Genomic DNA, 17,977 nt, shown 5'->3' on the forward strand with positions numbered 1-17,977 from the left:
TAGTAGGGAATTACCTACGGTAGTACGTGAGTGAAAAAAAGGTTAAGAACCACTGATTTAAATGGCCTGTAAAATGGAGCACCAATAGTTTTCTCCTTGCAGCCTTCCAGCAAAAGGTATACCTGAAGCCAAATAATAACCACATTTCAAAACAGTTAGTTTAGCTCTAAACCCAGTGGTTTTTAGTTACTTACTTAGGGAGGTCATGCTGGTTACAAATGGAGCAATCCCATTCATGTTCCACGTAGCTCTGCAGCTTGTTCTCGCCTTCTGTCAACTCCCCTCTGATTTTTTTTTAATGCTTCCATTTACCTACACCAACGGGCAACTTACAGAAGCCAACTCAGTTGGAAGGAACCCAGAGACCATTGAGGAGACTCTGCAAATTTACACATGGAGAGCACCCAAGGGCAGAAGTGAACCAAGGTCCCGTGGCTCAGATCCAGGCAAGCTCTTCCAACAGGCAGGGAAACATAAGAGATTCTGCTTCCACTGTCATTTGAGGATGACAGTTCCAAAGACTCTCTGAGAGGAATATTTTTTTCTTAGTTTTAAATAAACAGTGACCTACAATTCAAGAATTCCCTACAAGAAGAAACATTCATTCCTTATCCGGAGTCAAGATTCAAGGATATTGTACCTCCTCCTGCTCTTCTAAACTCAAGTCGATAAGCCTACTTTGACCAAGCTTCTTTTTGCATGACAACATGCCCATTCCAGGTAATAGTCGATTTTACCTTCTCTGATTTTCCCCCAATGCATTAATATGATTCTTTCATAGGAATCCAACACTACACAATAATCCAGCTCAAATCTCAGAAATCCCGGCAAAGCTCACACATAACAACACCACCAATGTATTCAATTCCACTTTCAATAAACAATAAATAGCTTATAATTACTTGTTATACCTGCATACTTAACACTTGCCAATTTTGCATTGGATATACAAATAATTGAATCTAAAAATGGGGGAGAAAAAGAGAGGAAGCCAGAATTGGAAGGGGGGGGGGTGGAAAAGAGGTCGCGGGGAGGGGAAGGGGGTCCAGCGAGGAGAGGGGAAGGGCGTCCAGCGAGGAGAGGGGAAGGGGGTCCAGCGAGGAGAGGGGAAGGGGGTCCATCGAGGAGAGGGGAAGGGGGTCCAGCGAGGAGAGGGGAAGGGGGTCCAGCGAGGAGAGGGGAAGGGGGTCCAGCGAGGAGAGGGGAAGGGGGCCCAGCGAGGAGAGGGGAAGGGGGCCCAGCAAGGAGAGGGGAAGGGGGCCCAGCGAAGAGAGGGGAAGGGGGTCCAGCGAGGAGAGGGGAAGGGGGTCCAGCGAGGAGAGGGGAAGGGGGTCCAGCGAGGAGAGGGGAAGGGGGTCCAGCGAGGAGAGGGGAAGGGGGTCCAGCGAGGAGAGGGGAAGGGGGTCCAGCGAGGAGAGGGGAAGGAGGTCCAGCGAGGAGAGGGGAAGGAGGTCCAGCGAGGAGAGGGGAAGGGGGTCCAGCGAGGAGAGGGGAAGGGGGTCCAGCGAGGAGAGGGGAAGGGGGTCCAGCGAGGAGAGGGGAAGGGGGTCCAGCGAGGAGAGGGGAAGGGGGTCCAGCGAGGAGAGGGGAAGGGGGTCCAGCGAGGAGAGGGGAAGGGGTCCAGCGAGGAGAGGGGAAGGGGTCCAGCGAGGAGAGGGGAAGGGGTCCAGCGAGGAGAGGGGAAGGGGTCCAGCGAGGAGAGGGGAAGGGGTCCAGCGAGGAGAGGAGAAGGGGTCCAGCGAGGAGAGGGGAAGGGGTCCAGCGAGGAGAGGGGAAGGGGTCCAGCGAGGAGAGGGGAAGGGGTCCAGCGAGGAGAGGGGAAGGGGTCCAGCGAGGAGAGGGGAAGGGGTCCAGCGAGGAGAGGGGAAGGGGTCCAGCGAGGAGAGGGGAAGGGGGTCCAGCGAGGAGAGGGGAAGGGGGTCCAGCGAGGAGAGGGGAAGGGGGTCCAGCGAGGAGAGGGGAAGGGGGTCCAGCGAGGAGAGGGGAAGGGGGTCCAGCGAGGAGAGGGGAAGGGGTCGAGCGAGGAGTGGCGAAGGGGGTCGAGCGAGGAGAGGGGAAAGGGGTCCAGAGAGGAAAGGGGAAAGGGGTCCAGCGAGGAGAGGGGAAGGGGGTCCAGCGAGGAGAGGGGAAGGGGGTCCAGCGAGGAGAGGGGAAGGGGGTCCAGCGAGGAGAGGGGAAGGGGGTCCAGCGAGGAGAGGGGAAGGGGGTCCAGCGAGGAGAGGGGAAAGGGGTCCAGAGAGGAGAGGGGAAGGGGGTCCAGCGAGGAGAGGGGAAGGGGGTCCAGCGAGGAGAGGGGAAGGGGGTCCAGCGAGGAGAGGGGAAGGGGGTCCAGCGAGGAGAGGGGAAGGGGGTCCAGCGAGGAGAGGGGAAGGGGGTCCAGCGAGGAGAGGGGAAGGGCGTCCAGCGAGGTGAGGGGAAGGGGGTCCAGCGAGGTGAGGAGAAGGGGGTCCAGCGAGGAGAGGGGAAGGGGGACCAGCGAGGAGAGGGGAAGGGGGTCCAGCGAGGAGAGGGGAAGGGGGTCCAGCGAGGAGAGGGGAAGGGGGTCAGGCGAGGAGAGGGGAAGGGGGTCCAGCGAGGAGAGGGGAAGGGGGTCCAGCGAGGAGAGGGGAAGGGGGTCCAGCGAGGAGAGGGGAAGGGGGTCCAGCGAGGAGAGGGGAAGGGGGTCCAGCGAGGAGAGGGGAAGGGGGTCCAGCGAGGAGAGGGGAAGGGGGTCCAGCGAGGAGAGGGGAAGGGGGTCCAGCGAGGAGAGGGGAAGGGGGTCCAGCGAGGAGAGGGGAAGGGGGTCCAGCGAGGAGAGGGGAAGGGGGTCCAGCGAGGAGAGGGGAAGGGGGTCCAGCGAGGAGAGGGGAAGGGGGTCCAGCGAGGAGAGGGGAAGGGGGTCCAGCGAGGAGAGGGGAAGGGGGTCCAGCGAGGAGAGGGGAAGGGGGTCCAGCGAGGAGAGGGGAAGGGGTCCAGCGAGGAGAGGGGAAGGGGTCCAGCGAGGAGAGGGGAAGGGGTCCAGCGAGGAGAGGGGAAGGGGTCCAGCGAGGAGAGGGGAAGGGGTCCAGCGAGGAGAGGGGAAGGGGTCCAGCGAGGAGAGGGGAAGGGGTCCAGCGAGGAGAGGGGAAGGGGTCCAGCGAGGAGAGGGGAAGGGGGTCCAGCGAGGAGAGGGGAAGGGGGTCCAGCGAGGAGAGGGGAAGGGGGTCCAGCGAGGAGAGGGGAAGGGGTTCGAGCGAGGAGAGGCGAAGGGGGTCGAGCGAGGAGTGGCGAAGGGGGTCGAGCGAGGAGTGGGGAAGGGGGTTCAGCAAGGAGAGGGGAAGTGGGTCGAGCGTGGAGAGGGGAAAGGGGTCGAGCGAGGAGAGGGGAAAGGGGTCGAGCGAGGAGAGAGGAAAGGGGTCGAGCGAGAAGAGGGGAAAGGGGTGCAGCGAGGAGAGAGGTAAAGGGTCGAGCGAGGAGAGGGGAAAAGGGTCGAGCGAGGAGAGGGGAAAGGGGTCGAGCGAGGAGAGGGGAAAGGGGTCGAGCGAGGAGAGGGGAAAGGGGTCGAGCGAGGAGAGGGTAAGGGGTCGAGCGAGGAGAGGGGAAGGGGTCGAGCGAGGAGAGGGGAAAGGGGTCGAGCGAGGAGAGGGGAAAGGGGTCGAGCGAGGAGAGGGGAAAGGGGGCGAGCGAGGAGAGGGGAAAGGGGTCGAGCGAGGAGAGCGGAAAGGGGTCGAGCGAGGAGAGCGGAAAGGGGTCGAGCGAGGAGAGCGGAAAGGGGTCGAGCGAGGAGAGCGGAAAGGGGTCGAGCGAGGAGAGCGGAAAGGGGTCGAGCGAGGAGAGCGGAAAGGGGTCGAGCGAGGAGAGCGGAAAGGGGTCGAGCGAGGAGCGGGGAAAGCGTTCGAGCGAGGAGAGGGTAAAGAGGTCAAGCGAGGAGAGCGGAAAGAGGTCAAGCGAGTAGAGCGGAAAGATGTCAAGCGAGTAGAGCGGAAAGATGTCAAGCGAGTAGAGCGGAAAGAGTTCAAGCGAGTAGAGCGGAAAGAGGCCAAGCGAGTAGAGCGGAAAGAGGTCAAGCGAGGCGAGGGGAAAGAGGTTATGAGTGGATGTGAAGGGTGTGAGAGGTGGATGCAGAGACAGTTGTTCTATCTGAAAGCATTTTTAATTTCTTCAAACATTCTACATCAAATTACCAATGAGCAACATTATCTAATTTTTCAAATATTAGTTTGTGGCTTGCGCATGATTTTGTGTTTCAAGAACCACTGCATCCTGTAAATCTTTCCATATACTACAGAAAATTTCAGCTCCATAGGTAATTGACCACTGGCTAAAAAATGGCTGTTGCATTTGGCCTTGCATGTATCAGTCACTTCATCTAAATCAACTAGTACAATAAAGATCTTGCCTTAATGCAACATGTGAAAGCAGAAATTATAGAAGGGTGTTGTATTCTTTCCCCATCAGTATCTTATATAAAAAAGAATACAAGTTATTTCCAATCAAAAGAAATCAACAGTAAAGATTGTCTCAAGCAGTAGTGTTATTCGCTTTTAAATATTATTAATTTGGAGATTATAGCATGGCAGCAGGCCCTTCCGACCACAAGCCCGTGCTGGCTGAATACACCCATGTGACCAATTAACCTACTAAACCTGCATATCTTTGGAATGTGGGAAGAAACCAGAGCACCCAAAGGAAACCCACGCAGACAGAGGGAGAACATTAAAAAATCCTTACAGACAGTGCCTCATTCGAACCCGGGTTGCTGGCACTGGAATAGCGACACGCTAACCCCTTTCGTGCTGATCTAACGTCCCTGGACCACAGATTTCTTGCTCACCTCACGCAGTGATGTGGTTTCGCGAATGAAGAACATGTTGATGATTCCAAGATATTTGATTATTTTTGCACCAGGAATGAAAGAGAGGGGGGTCATTTCCACAACAGTGACTGTGGAGGTCGCGCATGAGATTGGTGAGCGATGACGTGCATGGGCTTCAGCCAGTGGGCTCGCTTTGTCAAGTGAAGCAACTACAAGGGTGGAAAAAGACAGGGGGGGGGGGGGGGTGGTTGGGGAGAGAGAGAAAAAAAAGTAGAATGCAATTAGTGCTGAAAGTCTAAATTTGATTATGTGTATTTATCAGATTGTTTCCAAGCAGCTGCAGTGATATTTTCAGTAGTGGAAGCCCAGTGATTGAGCTGCATTAAAGAGTAGGTGATCATGTAGAACATGCAAAATAGAAGCATAAACAGCCGGAAAGGGATTTCCCCCCCCCCCCCCCCCCCCAGGACAGTGGCATTCCTTCAAAAGACTAATTCCTATTTCCCTCCCCCCACCCCCACCCCCACCCAAATGGAGCACTTTAATAGCGATGGCTGCATTGGCAAAATCTCAATATGAAAAGAAATCACAGAGGTAGTTCTTTGCTGAAAAGTCATTTTAATTAAGAGTGTGAAAGATGTTACCTTTTTTTAAGAAGAATGCAGTTTTTATTATTAAATTTAGACATACAGCACGGTAGCAGGCCATTTCAGCCCACGAGTCCGTGCCGCCCAATTTACAGCCAATTAACCTACACACCCCGTACGTTTCGAGGAAACTGCAGTCCCTGGGGAAAACCCAATAGGCACGGGGAGAACATACAAACATACAAACAGGACTCGAAACCCCTGCCCCCCCCACCCCCGGCCCCAATCACCGTAAAGGCGTGGCGCTAACTGCTGCGCCAACGGTGCTGCCCGTGATGTTCATTTCAAGGTTGAAACTGTCCAACATGGACCAAACATTCTCTGGAGAAAGATGCAGCTTCCACACTCAAATTGCACGTGCCATTGATTTGCATTGCCATTGCTGGGTCGGATAGTTCCTCCTTCACCAACATGGGATTATAGGCAGGTCTCAGATTATTATCACCACGATAAACTATAACTTCCGCCTACTTGTTTTAATTGATCCGCGCCTTATGGTCTGAGCTTTCTGCTTAATGAACTCTATCCAGCTGCTGCATCTGTCTGCAAAGGAACGGAGGTGGCTAAAATACATATAAAAAAGCAAAATAAAAATAAAAAATGCCTATTGCAATCAACGGAGGTGGCTAAAATACATATAGAAAAGCAAAATAAAAATAAAAATGGCTATTGCAATGTTCCTTTGATGAGCCAATCATCACTGCGCGAGAAGAGAATAAAGACCCCTCTTTCAGTTGAGTTTGATTCCCTTACCTGTTTGTATGGCGGGAGAGACTGCCTGCAAGTGGCCACTTTCTGAAATGTCTAAGAAGATGATTTTTATGAATTAATACAGAATAACTAAAAAAAATCCATGTCCATTATGACAAAAGCAGATGAAACAAATATTTTGCACTGTATTAAGGAGGAGTCTTTATCGCAGCTACAGCCTACATAACATTTATTTTTTTACCTTTACAATCAAACTAGAGAGGTATTGGAAATCCTAAATGATAACATTTTCAATCTACCTCATAATTGCAATACCTTAACCAACAACAAGCAGAGTCAATGCTTATCAATTGTTCGATAAACAGTAAAACCCCTGGTATCTGGAATTCAAGTAACTGGCAAAAATAAAAGAGGAAATTAAATTTTAAAAATTAAAATAAGTAAGAATAAAATAACAGGTAAAAAATGCACGTTTAAAATTGTAAAAGTAAATGTTCTCTGAAGTAACGCATAAACCTTTGGTGAAGATGGGAGCAAGTGTTTAGCCAGTGGAGGGCCTTGTCGTAGGAGATGATTGAATGAGGGTGAACTTTTTCGGATTAATATGCAGGTCCCTATCTACACTCAAGTTCCATTAAAGACTGTCAGAGATTATTTCATATTCTTTATACAAACTCTATTCGAGTTATGTGAGATTGATTTTTTCTAGATGGTCTCCTTTATCATTATCTTTAATAGGTTGTATTAATGGAGTTAAAATGTTAATATTGCCCAAGTCTTTAATATCTATTTCAAGCGATTCCAGTTTTCATCCTGAAATCTTTTTTGATAATATTTGACTCAAGTGCAAATATTCCTTTATTTGGAAGAACAAAAACTCTTGAATTAGTAAATTTTATTTACAAAAATTGTAAAAAGATGGAGGTATGGCCCTAACTGATTTTAGATTTTATTACTGGGCTGTTAATATTTGTTATCTAACTTTTTGGATTTTTTTATTTTGACAAATTGGATCATCCATTATGCACAGATTTAGAATTGAAATCTATACAGCTGTATTCAGTGACCTCTTTATTGTGTACCTCTCTTCCATTTAGTTTTTCCAAGATCTAATCCAATACTCAAACATATATTGCAAATCTAGTTCCAATTTAGGACATTTTTTAATTTAAAAACCTTTGTTTTATCTAGAGCTATAATTATTTTTTGACCATGAATAATTGATCAAACTTTATATGGAAAAATTAAAGGTATTACTGGTACTTCTTTTGCAAATTTAAGGAAGGTTGTTTAAATACCTTTTGTACAGCTTGCAAGTAAATAGGACAACAAATATTCATTTTTTTAAACATATTTGCAGATTAGTAATTTCTTAAATACCATATTACTGGATTTTGCATTTGTATATCCACCTGTTCTAGTTGATAATATTTTTCAGTTAAATTCTTCTCAGAAAGGATTAATTGGAATTATAAATGATAGATTATTAAGTTACTTCTAGTACAGTACAACTCCGATTATCCAAAATGGTCGGGACCAGGCCTATGTCCAATAAAGTTTTTCAGAGAACTGATCATTTTTAAAAAAAACAGCTCAGTAGCATGTGTCGGTGTTTAAACAACAACAAACAAGGGAAGGCTTTTTAAGCATTAAAATAATGTTTACTTCTCACCAAAAAATGCTGGCCACCACCGATCACCAAGACAAAACTGACGCCACTGTTGGATCACTGAGAAAAACCCAGCCGCTAACATTGATCACCAAGACAAACCCAACCACTGCTTTTGATCCGCGACGCGAACTCACTGTTATAGATAGAGAATTTGGGTTAAAAAGGGTTTAAGTTAAAATGTGATGATTAGTCATAAAAGGGGGCTAACCACTAGAGTTTAGCTAGAAAATGTTACAACAGACTTGCAACAGATTTAACTACAGAGAGACATGCAGGAGCCAAAGATTGATAAAGAGTGAAAAACAGAATTTGGTGTGAGCAGAGGTCATGAATGATCGTGGTGTGCGTGACTAACAGTAATCAGGATGATTCTGCAAAAACTAACCAATTAAAGCAGTGTAGTGGAGATGCCGAAGGACAAGCAAATTGTATAAAAAACAATGCACTGTATGTATCAGGGCTCGACTTGGCAAGAAGCCGGTTGAGTCCAACTCTGCAGACTTGAGAATAAAGCTTGTCGTGTCACCGATCTTAAAGAGACTCATTTGTGAGAATTTGTGTTTCTGACAATTTGGGGACTCGTCCGGGATCTACACTCTGGCCATGGGGGGAGGTGAGAAAGGGGGACGTCGGAGGTGGTGCACCCCGCTGAGTTCAGCGGCTCCTAGTCCCTTGCTCGTCGCCTCAGGCGGCTTGAGCGAGTGGTATCCGGACAAGGTGACATGACAAGACGAAAAGGAGAGGGGTGATGGTTCAATCCCCAGGAAGACACCGGTAAGTGACGACTTACGATTGTGGTGAGGGGATTGACGGACGAGACCACCCAGGTAACAGTCATGACGGAGTAAAAATATAAATAAGGTGTAAAGAGGGTGGCGTGAGGACCCCGTCGTGGGACCTTAGGATAGACCCCAGGGAAACCTCGGCGGGAACCGAAGGAGGGATAGTACCTCCGACGAGGCGACCGAGACGAAATGGAGTAGGGTCCAGTAAACGAAGGGGGTCCTCAGCCACGATAAACGGATCTAGGCGGGAAAATGGGAGGAACAAAGTCTAAGGGCTCGTCTGAGGGATCGGGACTTTTCCCGGGGGTTCCCCCTGACAGCCCTTTGGGGAGAATGTTTGAAAATTGGGATAGTAGATGATATCGAGACAAAGACAAGAGAAAGATGGTTCAATATTGTCTCCTTTGGTCGAAACAGCCTATTAAAGGTTCCTCGGTCTGGTGGCCGAAATTCGGATCCGACGAGGATTGGGTTAGACAAGCATTAAACATCTATGTAAACTCGAGACCAAAGGTGAATCAAGAAGAGTCAGCGTATGCATTTTGTTGGGTTCCTTGGCCAGGATCCTTAACAAAATGTTTTAAATTGGGGGTAGCGGGAGAAAAGAAGTGGGAACCTTTGGACAACCTCCCCCCCTCCTTATGTTCCCCAGGCGCCCACGGCGCCCGAGGGAAACTTGCTGCTGGAGGGAGAAGGTGATGAATCTGATTGTCCCGGAAGGGGCCGGAAACGGAGGGATGAATTAAGTGAAGTCATTGAACTAAGGGAGTCGGACCCTAGACTTCCACCGGTGGACCGACCCTGGACCATATCCCAGACTGGTCCAGGACCATCGAAGGCTCCAATAAGCCTAAATCCCCTGAAGGAAGTTCCTATGGGAAGACCGGGAGGGGGAACGGGATACGTAAACGTTCCCCTAACCAGTACTGAGGTGCGGGGATTTAAGAAGGAAATGAAAAATCTGTTGGAAGATCCCATGGGACTGGCCGAACAGTTCGACCAGTTCCTGGGACCAAACACATATACCTGGGAAGAGATGCATGCAATAATGGGAACATTATTCTCACCCCAGGAGAGGCAGATGATTCGACAGGCTGCCCTCCTTATGTGGGAACATGAACAACCTGGGGACCCCAGACCCCATGAACAAAAATATCCCCTGAATGAACCCAGGTGGGACAAATGAACACCTGAGGGATTGACAAATATGAGACACTACAGAGAGTGGACGATTAAAGGGATACGGGAGGCTGTGCCAAAGGGTCACAATTTCGCCAAGGCATTTGGGAACCACCAGGGGAAAGATGAGTCCCCTACTGATTTCTTGGAGAGAGTGAGAAAGAATGTCCAACAGTATGCGGGTGTGGACACTAGTACACCAATGGGTGAACAGCTTATTCGAATCGAATTTGTGTCCAAATCGTGGCAGGACATTAGGAAGAAACTAGAAAAGGAGGAGGACTGGAATGAAAAACCCTTGAGCGGCCTGTTAAAAAAGGCACAAAGGGTATATGTGCAGAGGGAAGAGGAAGGTCAAAAGAGGGCAGCGAAGATAATGGTACAGACTATCCGGCAGGTAAATGCCTGGTCAAGAGAGGAAAGGAGACAAAACCCCCCTTTAAGCAACCCAAGAAATCCAAGAGAGTGGAGACCCAGGAGACCCGCTAAGTGCTATTACTGTAACGAGGAAGGACACTTCAAGAGGGAATGCCCCCGATATAGGAGGGAAGTGCGGACCCTCGAACTCATGGAAGAAGATTAGGGGGGTCAGGGGTTCCGGGTGTTGGGGACCAACTATAAGAGGGAACCCCTGGTAAAACTGAAAATTGGTCCCCAGGAAGAAGAGGTGGTGTTTATGGTGGACACGGGAGCGGAACGAAGTAGTGTAATAACTGTGCCAACTGGGACCGAGCCTGTAAAAAGCAATTTGAAAATTTCTGGGATAGAAGGGGCTCCCAGGACTGTATCAATAATTCCCCAAGTGACAGTAAGGCTGGAAGGGAGAGAAGGGGTACAGGACCTCTTGTTGTTACCGTCGGCCGGATTTAACCTCTTAGGAAGAGATATACAGGCTCTCCTAGGTCTAGGTGCTCTCCCCGTGGATGGAGAAGTGCGGGTCCACCTCTGTGTTCTGAAGGAGGAAGACGAACGGCAGATTGACGAGAGAGTCTGGTATAAGAAGGGAAATCGAGGAGGTCTGGACATCCCACCTTTACATGTCACATTAATACCAGGTCATCAGCCGGTAAGGAAACGTCAGTATCCTATTTCTTTGGCTACAGCCGGTAATCGAGACCCTGATACGGGACGGACTATTGGAGGAATGTATGTCACCCTATAACACCCCCATACTCCCAGTGAAGAAACTGGATGGATCCTATCGTCTAGTTCAGGATCTGAGAAGTTTGAATGCTATTGTTCAGACCCGCCACCCGGTGGTGCCCAATCCCTATACCATCATGAGTCGGATTCTCCCGGACCATGAGTGGTTTAGTGTTATTGACCTGAAGGATGCCTTCTGGACATGCCCACTAGAAGAGGGAAGTAGAGATATGTTCGCGTTTGAATGGGAGAATCCATGGACAGGTAGACGGAGGCAGCTTCGGTGGACCGTATTGCCCCAAGGGTTCACTGAATCTCCGAACCTGTTTGGACAAATGCTAGAACAGATCTTGGCGGACTATCCACGGTCCAATGACTCCCAATTGATGCAGTATGTGGATGATCTGCTGTTATCAGGGCCCAAGGAACAAGAAATGAGGGGAGATACAATTAGACTCTTGAACTATCTAGGGAAAAAGGGTCTGTGAGTGTCCAGGAACAAGTTACAGTTTGTTGAGAGGACTGTGGTGTACCTGGGACACCAGATAAGAAAAGGACAGAAATGGATTACCCCTGAAAGGATTGAGGGAATCACCAGAATGCCGTTACCCCGTAATAAGAAGGAAATAAGACAATTCCTGGGGCTCTTAGGTTACTGCAGATAGAGGACTACTCGGCGTTGGTGAAGTTTATGTATGAAAAGCTGACAAATGAGGATGAACATCCATTGAAATGGACCCAGGAGGAGAAGGGATGGTTTGAGGACCTGAAGCGTCGCCTGACGCGGGCCCCGGTACTCACTCTGCCCTCTTTGAAGCAACCTTTCCAGCTATTCGTCACCCATAATCAAGGAATAGCTGTGGGGGTTCTGACGCAGGAAAAAGGCGGCCAGCGACACCCAGTGGCCTTCCTGTCCAAAATGATGGACCCAGTGTCTCGTGGATGGCCGACGTGCATCCAGGGAGTAGCGGCTGCTGCTCTGTTGGTGGAGGAGGCACGCAAACTCACTTTTGGAGGAAGGATGATTGTGTACACCCCCCACTCTGTGAGTGTTCTATTAGCACAAACCGCCCATCGATGGCTGACTGATTCCCGCATATTAAAGTATGAGACCATTTTAATAGTCGGAAAAGACCTACAGTTTGCTAAGAATAATAGTTGCAACCCAGCTCAGTTTTTATACGGCGGTGAAACAGGGGAAGAAGTGGAGCACGACTGTGTCGAGTTAACAGATCTCCAGACCAAGACCCGAGAGGACCTTTGCGATACCCCCCTGGGAGAGGGATATGAATTCTACATAGAATCTGCGAGGCTACCCAGAAGCTGGTCGGCACAGTCCTGCGAACTATATGCCTTGCAGAGGGCCCTCAGAGTACTGGCAGAGAAAACTGGGACAATTTACACTGATTCCAAATACGCATACGGGATAGTGCATACCTTTGGTAAGATCTGGAAGGAGCGCGGTCTGATTACATCAAGAGGGAAGGAGTTGGCACACGAACAGATGATTACTCTGACCCTGGAAGCCCTGACATTACCCCGGAAATAGCAGTGGTCTACATACCAGGCCATCAGAGAGGAGATACCCCGACCGCGATTGGGAACAGACGGGCTGATGAAGAGGCCAAAAGGGCGGCAATGCAACGGGAAGTCCGCTTGCTGACCTTAATCCCAGTAAGACCAGGTATAGAAAAGGCTCCCATTTTCACTGCTAAGGAAGAAACGGACATGGCTCAGCTGGGCGCATGCCGACTGCCGGATGGAACATGGAAGACCCCAGATGGAAGAATGGTTCTAAATAAGGAAATAACTCGCAATATTTTAAAACACCTGCATCATCAGAGCCACTGGGGCACCCAGGCCTTGTGCGACACAGTGCTTCGAGACTATGTGTGTAAGGGGATCTACACTTTGGCCCAACAGGAAGTGCAGAACTGCCACATCTGCACAAGAATTAATAAGAAGGTAATGAGGACGGGCACCGTGGGAGGACAACCGTTGGCAATAAGCCCCTTCCAAAGAATCCAGATCGACTTCACGGAGTTACCTCAGGTCCAAAGGTGGAAGTATCTGTTGGTGATGGTAGATCACTTTACCCGATGGGTGGAAGCCTTCCCAACAGTGAATGCTACTGCCTCCACGTAGCTCGCCTCCTCCTAGAGCATGTGATCCCCAGATATGGCATAATGGATTCTATAGACTCGGACAGGGGTCCACACTTTTGCTCCAAAGTTCACCAATTGATTTGTGATGCCCTGCAAGTCTCTTGGAAACTGCATACCCCTTGGCATCCGCAAAGCTCAGGGAGGGTTGAGCGTATGAATGGAACCCTAAAGACGCAGTTGACAAAATTAATGGTGGAGACTAAAATGCCTTGGATAAAGTGTCTGCCCCTGGCCTTATTGAGAATTCGTACTGCCCCACGCAGGGATGTGGGGGTGTCCCCTTATGAGATGATGTTTGGGCTTCCCTTCTGGAGTAAAGTTGAGGGGTGTCCCACCTTGGGGGAAGGGGATATTTTTGTTAGGAACTATTTACAGGCACTGTCACGCTCTCTTACAGATTTACGGAAGAGGGGACTATTGACACAAACACCGCCCTTAGACTTCTCTCTACACAAGGTGGAACCGGGAGACTGGATCCTCATCAAGACTTGGAAAACCGAAAGACTCCAGCCACAGTGGGAAGGTCCATTCCAAGTTCTCTTGACTACAAAGGCTGCAGTGCGAACAAGAGAGAGGGGGTGGACGCACGCATCCAGATTTAAGGGACCTGTAGAGGCGCCTCAGGACCCTGACACGAACTCAGATTGGACTTGTGTTCCTGGGGACAGTCCTCTTACTTTGCGACTTCGCAGGAGGACTTGATTGACAATGTTATTGTTATATGCTTTGGTTTTTCTTGGTTTGCCTCTGTCTTTGTCAGGTCTGAAGTGTAAGAGGTGCAGAGACACAGTAGTCCTTTTTCAGGACCGCACTTGGGAAAGACAGGAGGGTAGTTTCATTTCCCATACCTCAGTTTCTAAGAAATGCTGGGCAGACAACACCACCCAACATCCATATACCCCTTGTACGGAGCACGAGGGAAGTAGTGTGAGTTATTATATACAGATTCCTAATCGCACTCCTTTCCCTCTTAACGGTTGGCCTGATAGCAGAAGATGGTTCTCTTCCCTGGGTTAAGATCCCCATTCAGCAATAGTACACACATTTTAAAGAAAGAAAGGGGTGGATTGTTATAGATAGAGGATTTGGGTTAAAAAGGGTTTAAGTTAAAATGTGATGATTAGTCATAAAAGGGGGCTAACCACTGGAGTTTAGCTGGAAAATGTTACAAAAGACTTGCAACAGATTTAACTACAGAGAGACATGCAGGAGCCAAAGATTGATAAAGAGTGAAAAACAGAATTTGGTGTGAGCAGAGGTCATGAATGATCGTGGTGTGCGTGACTAACAGTAATCAGGATGATTCTGCAAAAACTAACCAATTAAAGCAGTGTAGTGGAGATGCCGAAGGACAAGCAAATTGTATAAAAAACAATGCTCTGTATGTATCAGGGCTCGACTTGGCAAGAAGCCGGTTGAGTCCAACTTTGCAGACTTGAGAATAAAGCTTGTCGTGTCACCGATCTTAAAGAGACTCATTTGTGAGAATTTGTGTTTCTGACACTCACCCCTACCGCTGATCCCCAGGGAGGCTTCCCGGGCCAGTGGAACACTTACTGGCGAGTTGGCAGGCTCCTGTCTCCCTGGTCACCGGAGCTCCCAATGCTGGAATCCCAACTCTGAATCCTCCCCTTGGCATATGCACACGGGGAAGTAGGCCGAGGGGAGGATTCAGAGTCAGTGTCCGGTGTGCATAGTAGGAAGGGAGGGGAGGAGAGGGAACACCACTGAGCCCAAGGTCCCGCTCTTGTCCAGGAGGCCGCTCTCCTTGATAATGCCGGGTCAAGGGATTCTTCCGACTGCTTGCCGCTGGGAGGCAGTGGCACACAGTTTGAGAGGCAGAGTCAAAGAAAAAAATTTGTAAACATAAAGAGAGGGGAGGGAGTTACCTGAAACAAGGACAATTGTTCTAATTTCATGCCAAATGAATTTTTTTTTCAACCTGTGAGATCAGTTTGGCTCAGAAAAAATTTTAGATAAATGAGGATTTCTGATTGTTTTGGATATCCTCATTTAAAAAAAAAATAATTTGGATAAATGAGGATATTGAAGAATCCAATTTTGGATAATCGGAGTTATACTGTACTTCATGATAAGATTAAAAAGGCTCGGAAATTGGAACTAGAAAGACTCTTATTGGAGGATCCATGGGACAAGATTCTTAAACTGATGAATACATCTTCAATATGTCCCCGACATTCATTAATCCAATTCAAAATGGAGCATTATGTTAACATAAAAATAAGCTGGCTTGTATCTTTTCTAATATTAACCCTACTTGTGAGAGATGCAAATCTGATATTGCTACATTGACACATGTTTTGGTTTTCTTCATCCTTAGAAATCTATTGGAAAGAAATTTTAAATCTCTTTTCAACTGTATTTCAGGTGGAGATACGACCCAATCCAATAACGGCTCTTTTTGGGGTTATTGAACCAGACATAGTGAATTTTTCTGTTCCTGTGCAATGGGTTGTGGCCTTCTCTACATTGTTGGCTAGAAGAGCCGTCTTATTCAAATAGAAAGACTCTAGACCTCCACAGTGTTTCAATGGTTCTCTCATATTATGTCCTGTTTTAGTTTAGAGAAAATTAGATATCATGTATTTGATTCATTGATGAAATTTGAAGATACATGGTGATCTTTTATTACTTATTTACAGTTCATGTAAATGATTTTGTGATTACTGTAAATATGCGTGTATAATGCATTTCGAGTATAGTGCAATCCCCCGCCCATTTTTGAGGGGAAAAAGGGAGAAAAATTTTACCCCCATGTATATTACGACCCCCCCCCTCGCCTGCCTAATTTGCGCTACCGTCTCTCTTCCCCCTCGCCTGCCCGATTCACGCTGGCGTCTCTCTTCCCCCTTGCCCGTACGATTTGCGCTGCTATAAATATGCGTGTATAATGCGACCCCCTACTTTGAGCTCGAATTTTGGTACAAAATTTTTTCGCAGTTTACACGCATATTTACGGTAGATGTACTCAATCTTCTAGATGAGATATAGTCTTACCTTTGTTTTTTGATTCATGGTATGAATCAAAAGCTACAAAATATAGCTCAGGATAAGCGGCTCAGATGTGTTTTTTGGTTAGTTTTTTTGTAATAGAGTAGATTAGGTGGGTGGATAGATAGCTATATCTATCTATATTTCAGATAAACAGTTTTTTTGGAGAACTGGTCATTTTATTTTAAAAAACAGCCCAGTAGCAACAGCAAATCACTTGTAACAGAGACTAAACAACAACAAACAACAAGGGAAGGCTTTTTAAGTGTTAAAATGTTTAATTCTCACCAAATAATTGCTGGCCACGGCTGATCCCCAACACTTCCCCACTGAGGCCCTGCTCGTGCCGGGAGCCGCGAGGTTCAGGCCACTGCAACCAGGTGCCCAAGGTCCACTGCTGCTGTCGCCGGGTGCCCAAGGTCCCCTGTCATTTCGGCTCCAAAAAAATTTTGGATAACTAAGGATTTTGGAGAATCAGATTTTGGATAATCGGAGTTGTACTGTATTTTATATATTTTCTTTAATATCTTTTCTGACTTCACTCAGTGCAGTGAAGGGGGACCGAGTTTATACTGCTTGAAGTTTTATCTTGATATATATACACACGATATGTACTTTCAATTTAGTTCCCTTTTCTTCATTGTACTGTATTTATTATAAAAACTAATAAAAAAGATTGAAAAAGAATAAAGTTATGTGAAACAGCAATGATGTCACCCAGGATGAAGAGCTGGTTGACTCTCCTAATGTATATCTTTATCCTTGCTTGGTAGAGTCGTCCCGGTCAGAGGCTTTACCTGTAAACTTGGTGGGGGGAGGAGGTTAGAAGGGGGGAAATTTAATTATATATGATTATTATTGGTCTTTTGGGTGGATTCATGGAGGGGAGGAATCTGCAGATGCAGCGACAGTTAAATATTTTTTTTAAAGTGACTGAAAATAATAATACTTTAAGATTCATATTCATGTTAGTGAAGTTTGCTCAGTGTAAGTACAGTACAGGGAGTCCCATGTTACCAATGTCCAACTTACGGACAACTCGTACTGACTGTTCCCCAATTTGCACATGCGCATAATGTTACCTCACGAATGCCCTTTCCTGTATGCAAGTCATCGATGGAACAAGAGTAAGTAATATCTTCTAATCGTGAATTTTTTTGCATATAAAGGTAAAATATATACTATAAATGTTTGACTAACTGATGCTAAAAATACTAAATAAGAATTGTATGTACCTGTTCCGACTAGCATACAAATTTGATTTAAGGACAGATGTAGGAACGGAATGCGTTTGTAACCTGGGGACTGCCTGTATAGTACTTTTGCCTTTTAAACTGTTATGCAGGTATATTAGTTAAACCATTGAAAGACTAAGTCTCAAGCAACCAAAAAATACACTTATCCGGCATCTACCAATCCCATAGGTGCTAGATACTAGGGGTTTTACTGTATCCTGTTCAAGTTATGAGTTAGAATTTGAAATGTTCTGTGATACTTTGATGTATACTAATCAATTATTCAGCTTTTTATAAAGAATCTGATGAGATTGGTCACTCATAATACTGTTCACAATTGCTTCTGAGACACAATATGCTTCTGTCAAAACACTCCCATTTAGTAAAACATTTAGGAGAATACCATTTGAGAATAAAATTTTCATATTACTGTGATGACGATACATGACTATCGGCACTTTTTCAAGGATCGCTGACCTAAATTTCACTGCATGAACATCTTAAGGGATGGGATAAGCAATGATCATTTCCACTGATTCCTTTATGGGATGCATATTGGAAAAACAGTTGTACTGATTTGGATTCTTTGACTGTCTTAGTATTTTTGCTAAAGTTGTATTAGATATTCAACCAAATACATTTTAAACACGCATA

At 47.3% G+C, this 17,977-nt stretch overlaps 1 protein-coding gene across 17 annotated transcripts in view; it reads right to left on the reverse strand.

The window, feature by feature from the left end:
• The window catches only part of c2cd5 (C2 calcium dependent domain containing 5), a 143,664-nt gene that overhangs the window by 7,573 nt on the left and 118,114 nt on the right, over positions 1-17,977 (reverse strand). For 12 of the 17 annotated variants that reach the window (XM_069908603.1, XM_069908601.1, XM_069908599.1 and 9 more), the window contains 3 exons: positions 6,175-6,225; positions 5,893-5,964; positions 4,793-4,983 (listed from right to left, as the gene is read on the reverse strand). The exons of 1 other annotated variant lie outside the window; for it this stretch is intronic. In XM_069908603.1, coding sequence (XP_069764704.1) covers positions 4,793-4,983; positions 5,893-5,964; positions 6,175-6,225 — 314 coding nt within the window. Of the gene's footprint in view, positions 1-4,792; positions 4,984-5,892; positions 5,965-6,174; positions 6,226-16,376; positions 16,546-17,977 lie in introns of those variants that run through there. 4 more of the 17 variants (XM_069908602.1, XR_011348028.1, XR_011348027.1 and 1 more) reach the window with 4 other exon arrangements.

The sequence above is a fragment of the Narcine bancroftii genome, chromosome 13 (assembly GCF_036971445.1).
Source record: "Narcine bancroftii isolate sNarBan1 chromosome 13, sNarBan1.hap1, whole genome shotgun sequence".
Lineage (NCBI taxonomy): Eukaryota > Metazoa > Chordata > Chondrichthyes > Torpediniformes > Narcinidae > Narcine > Narcine bancroftii.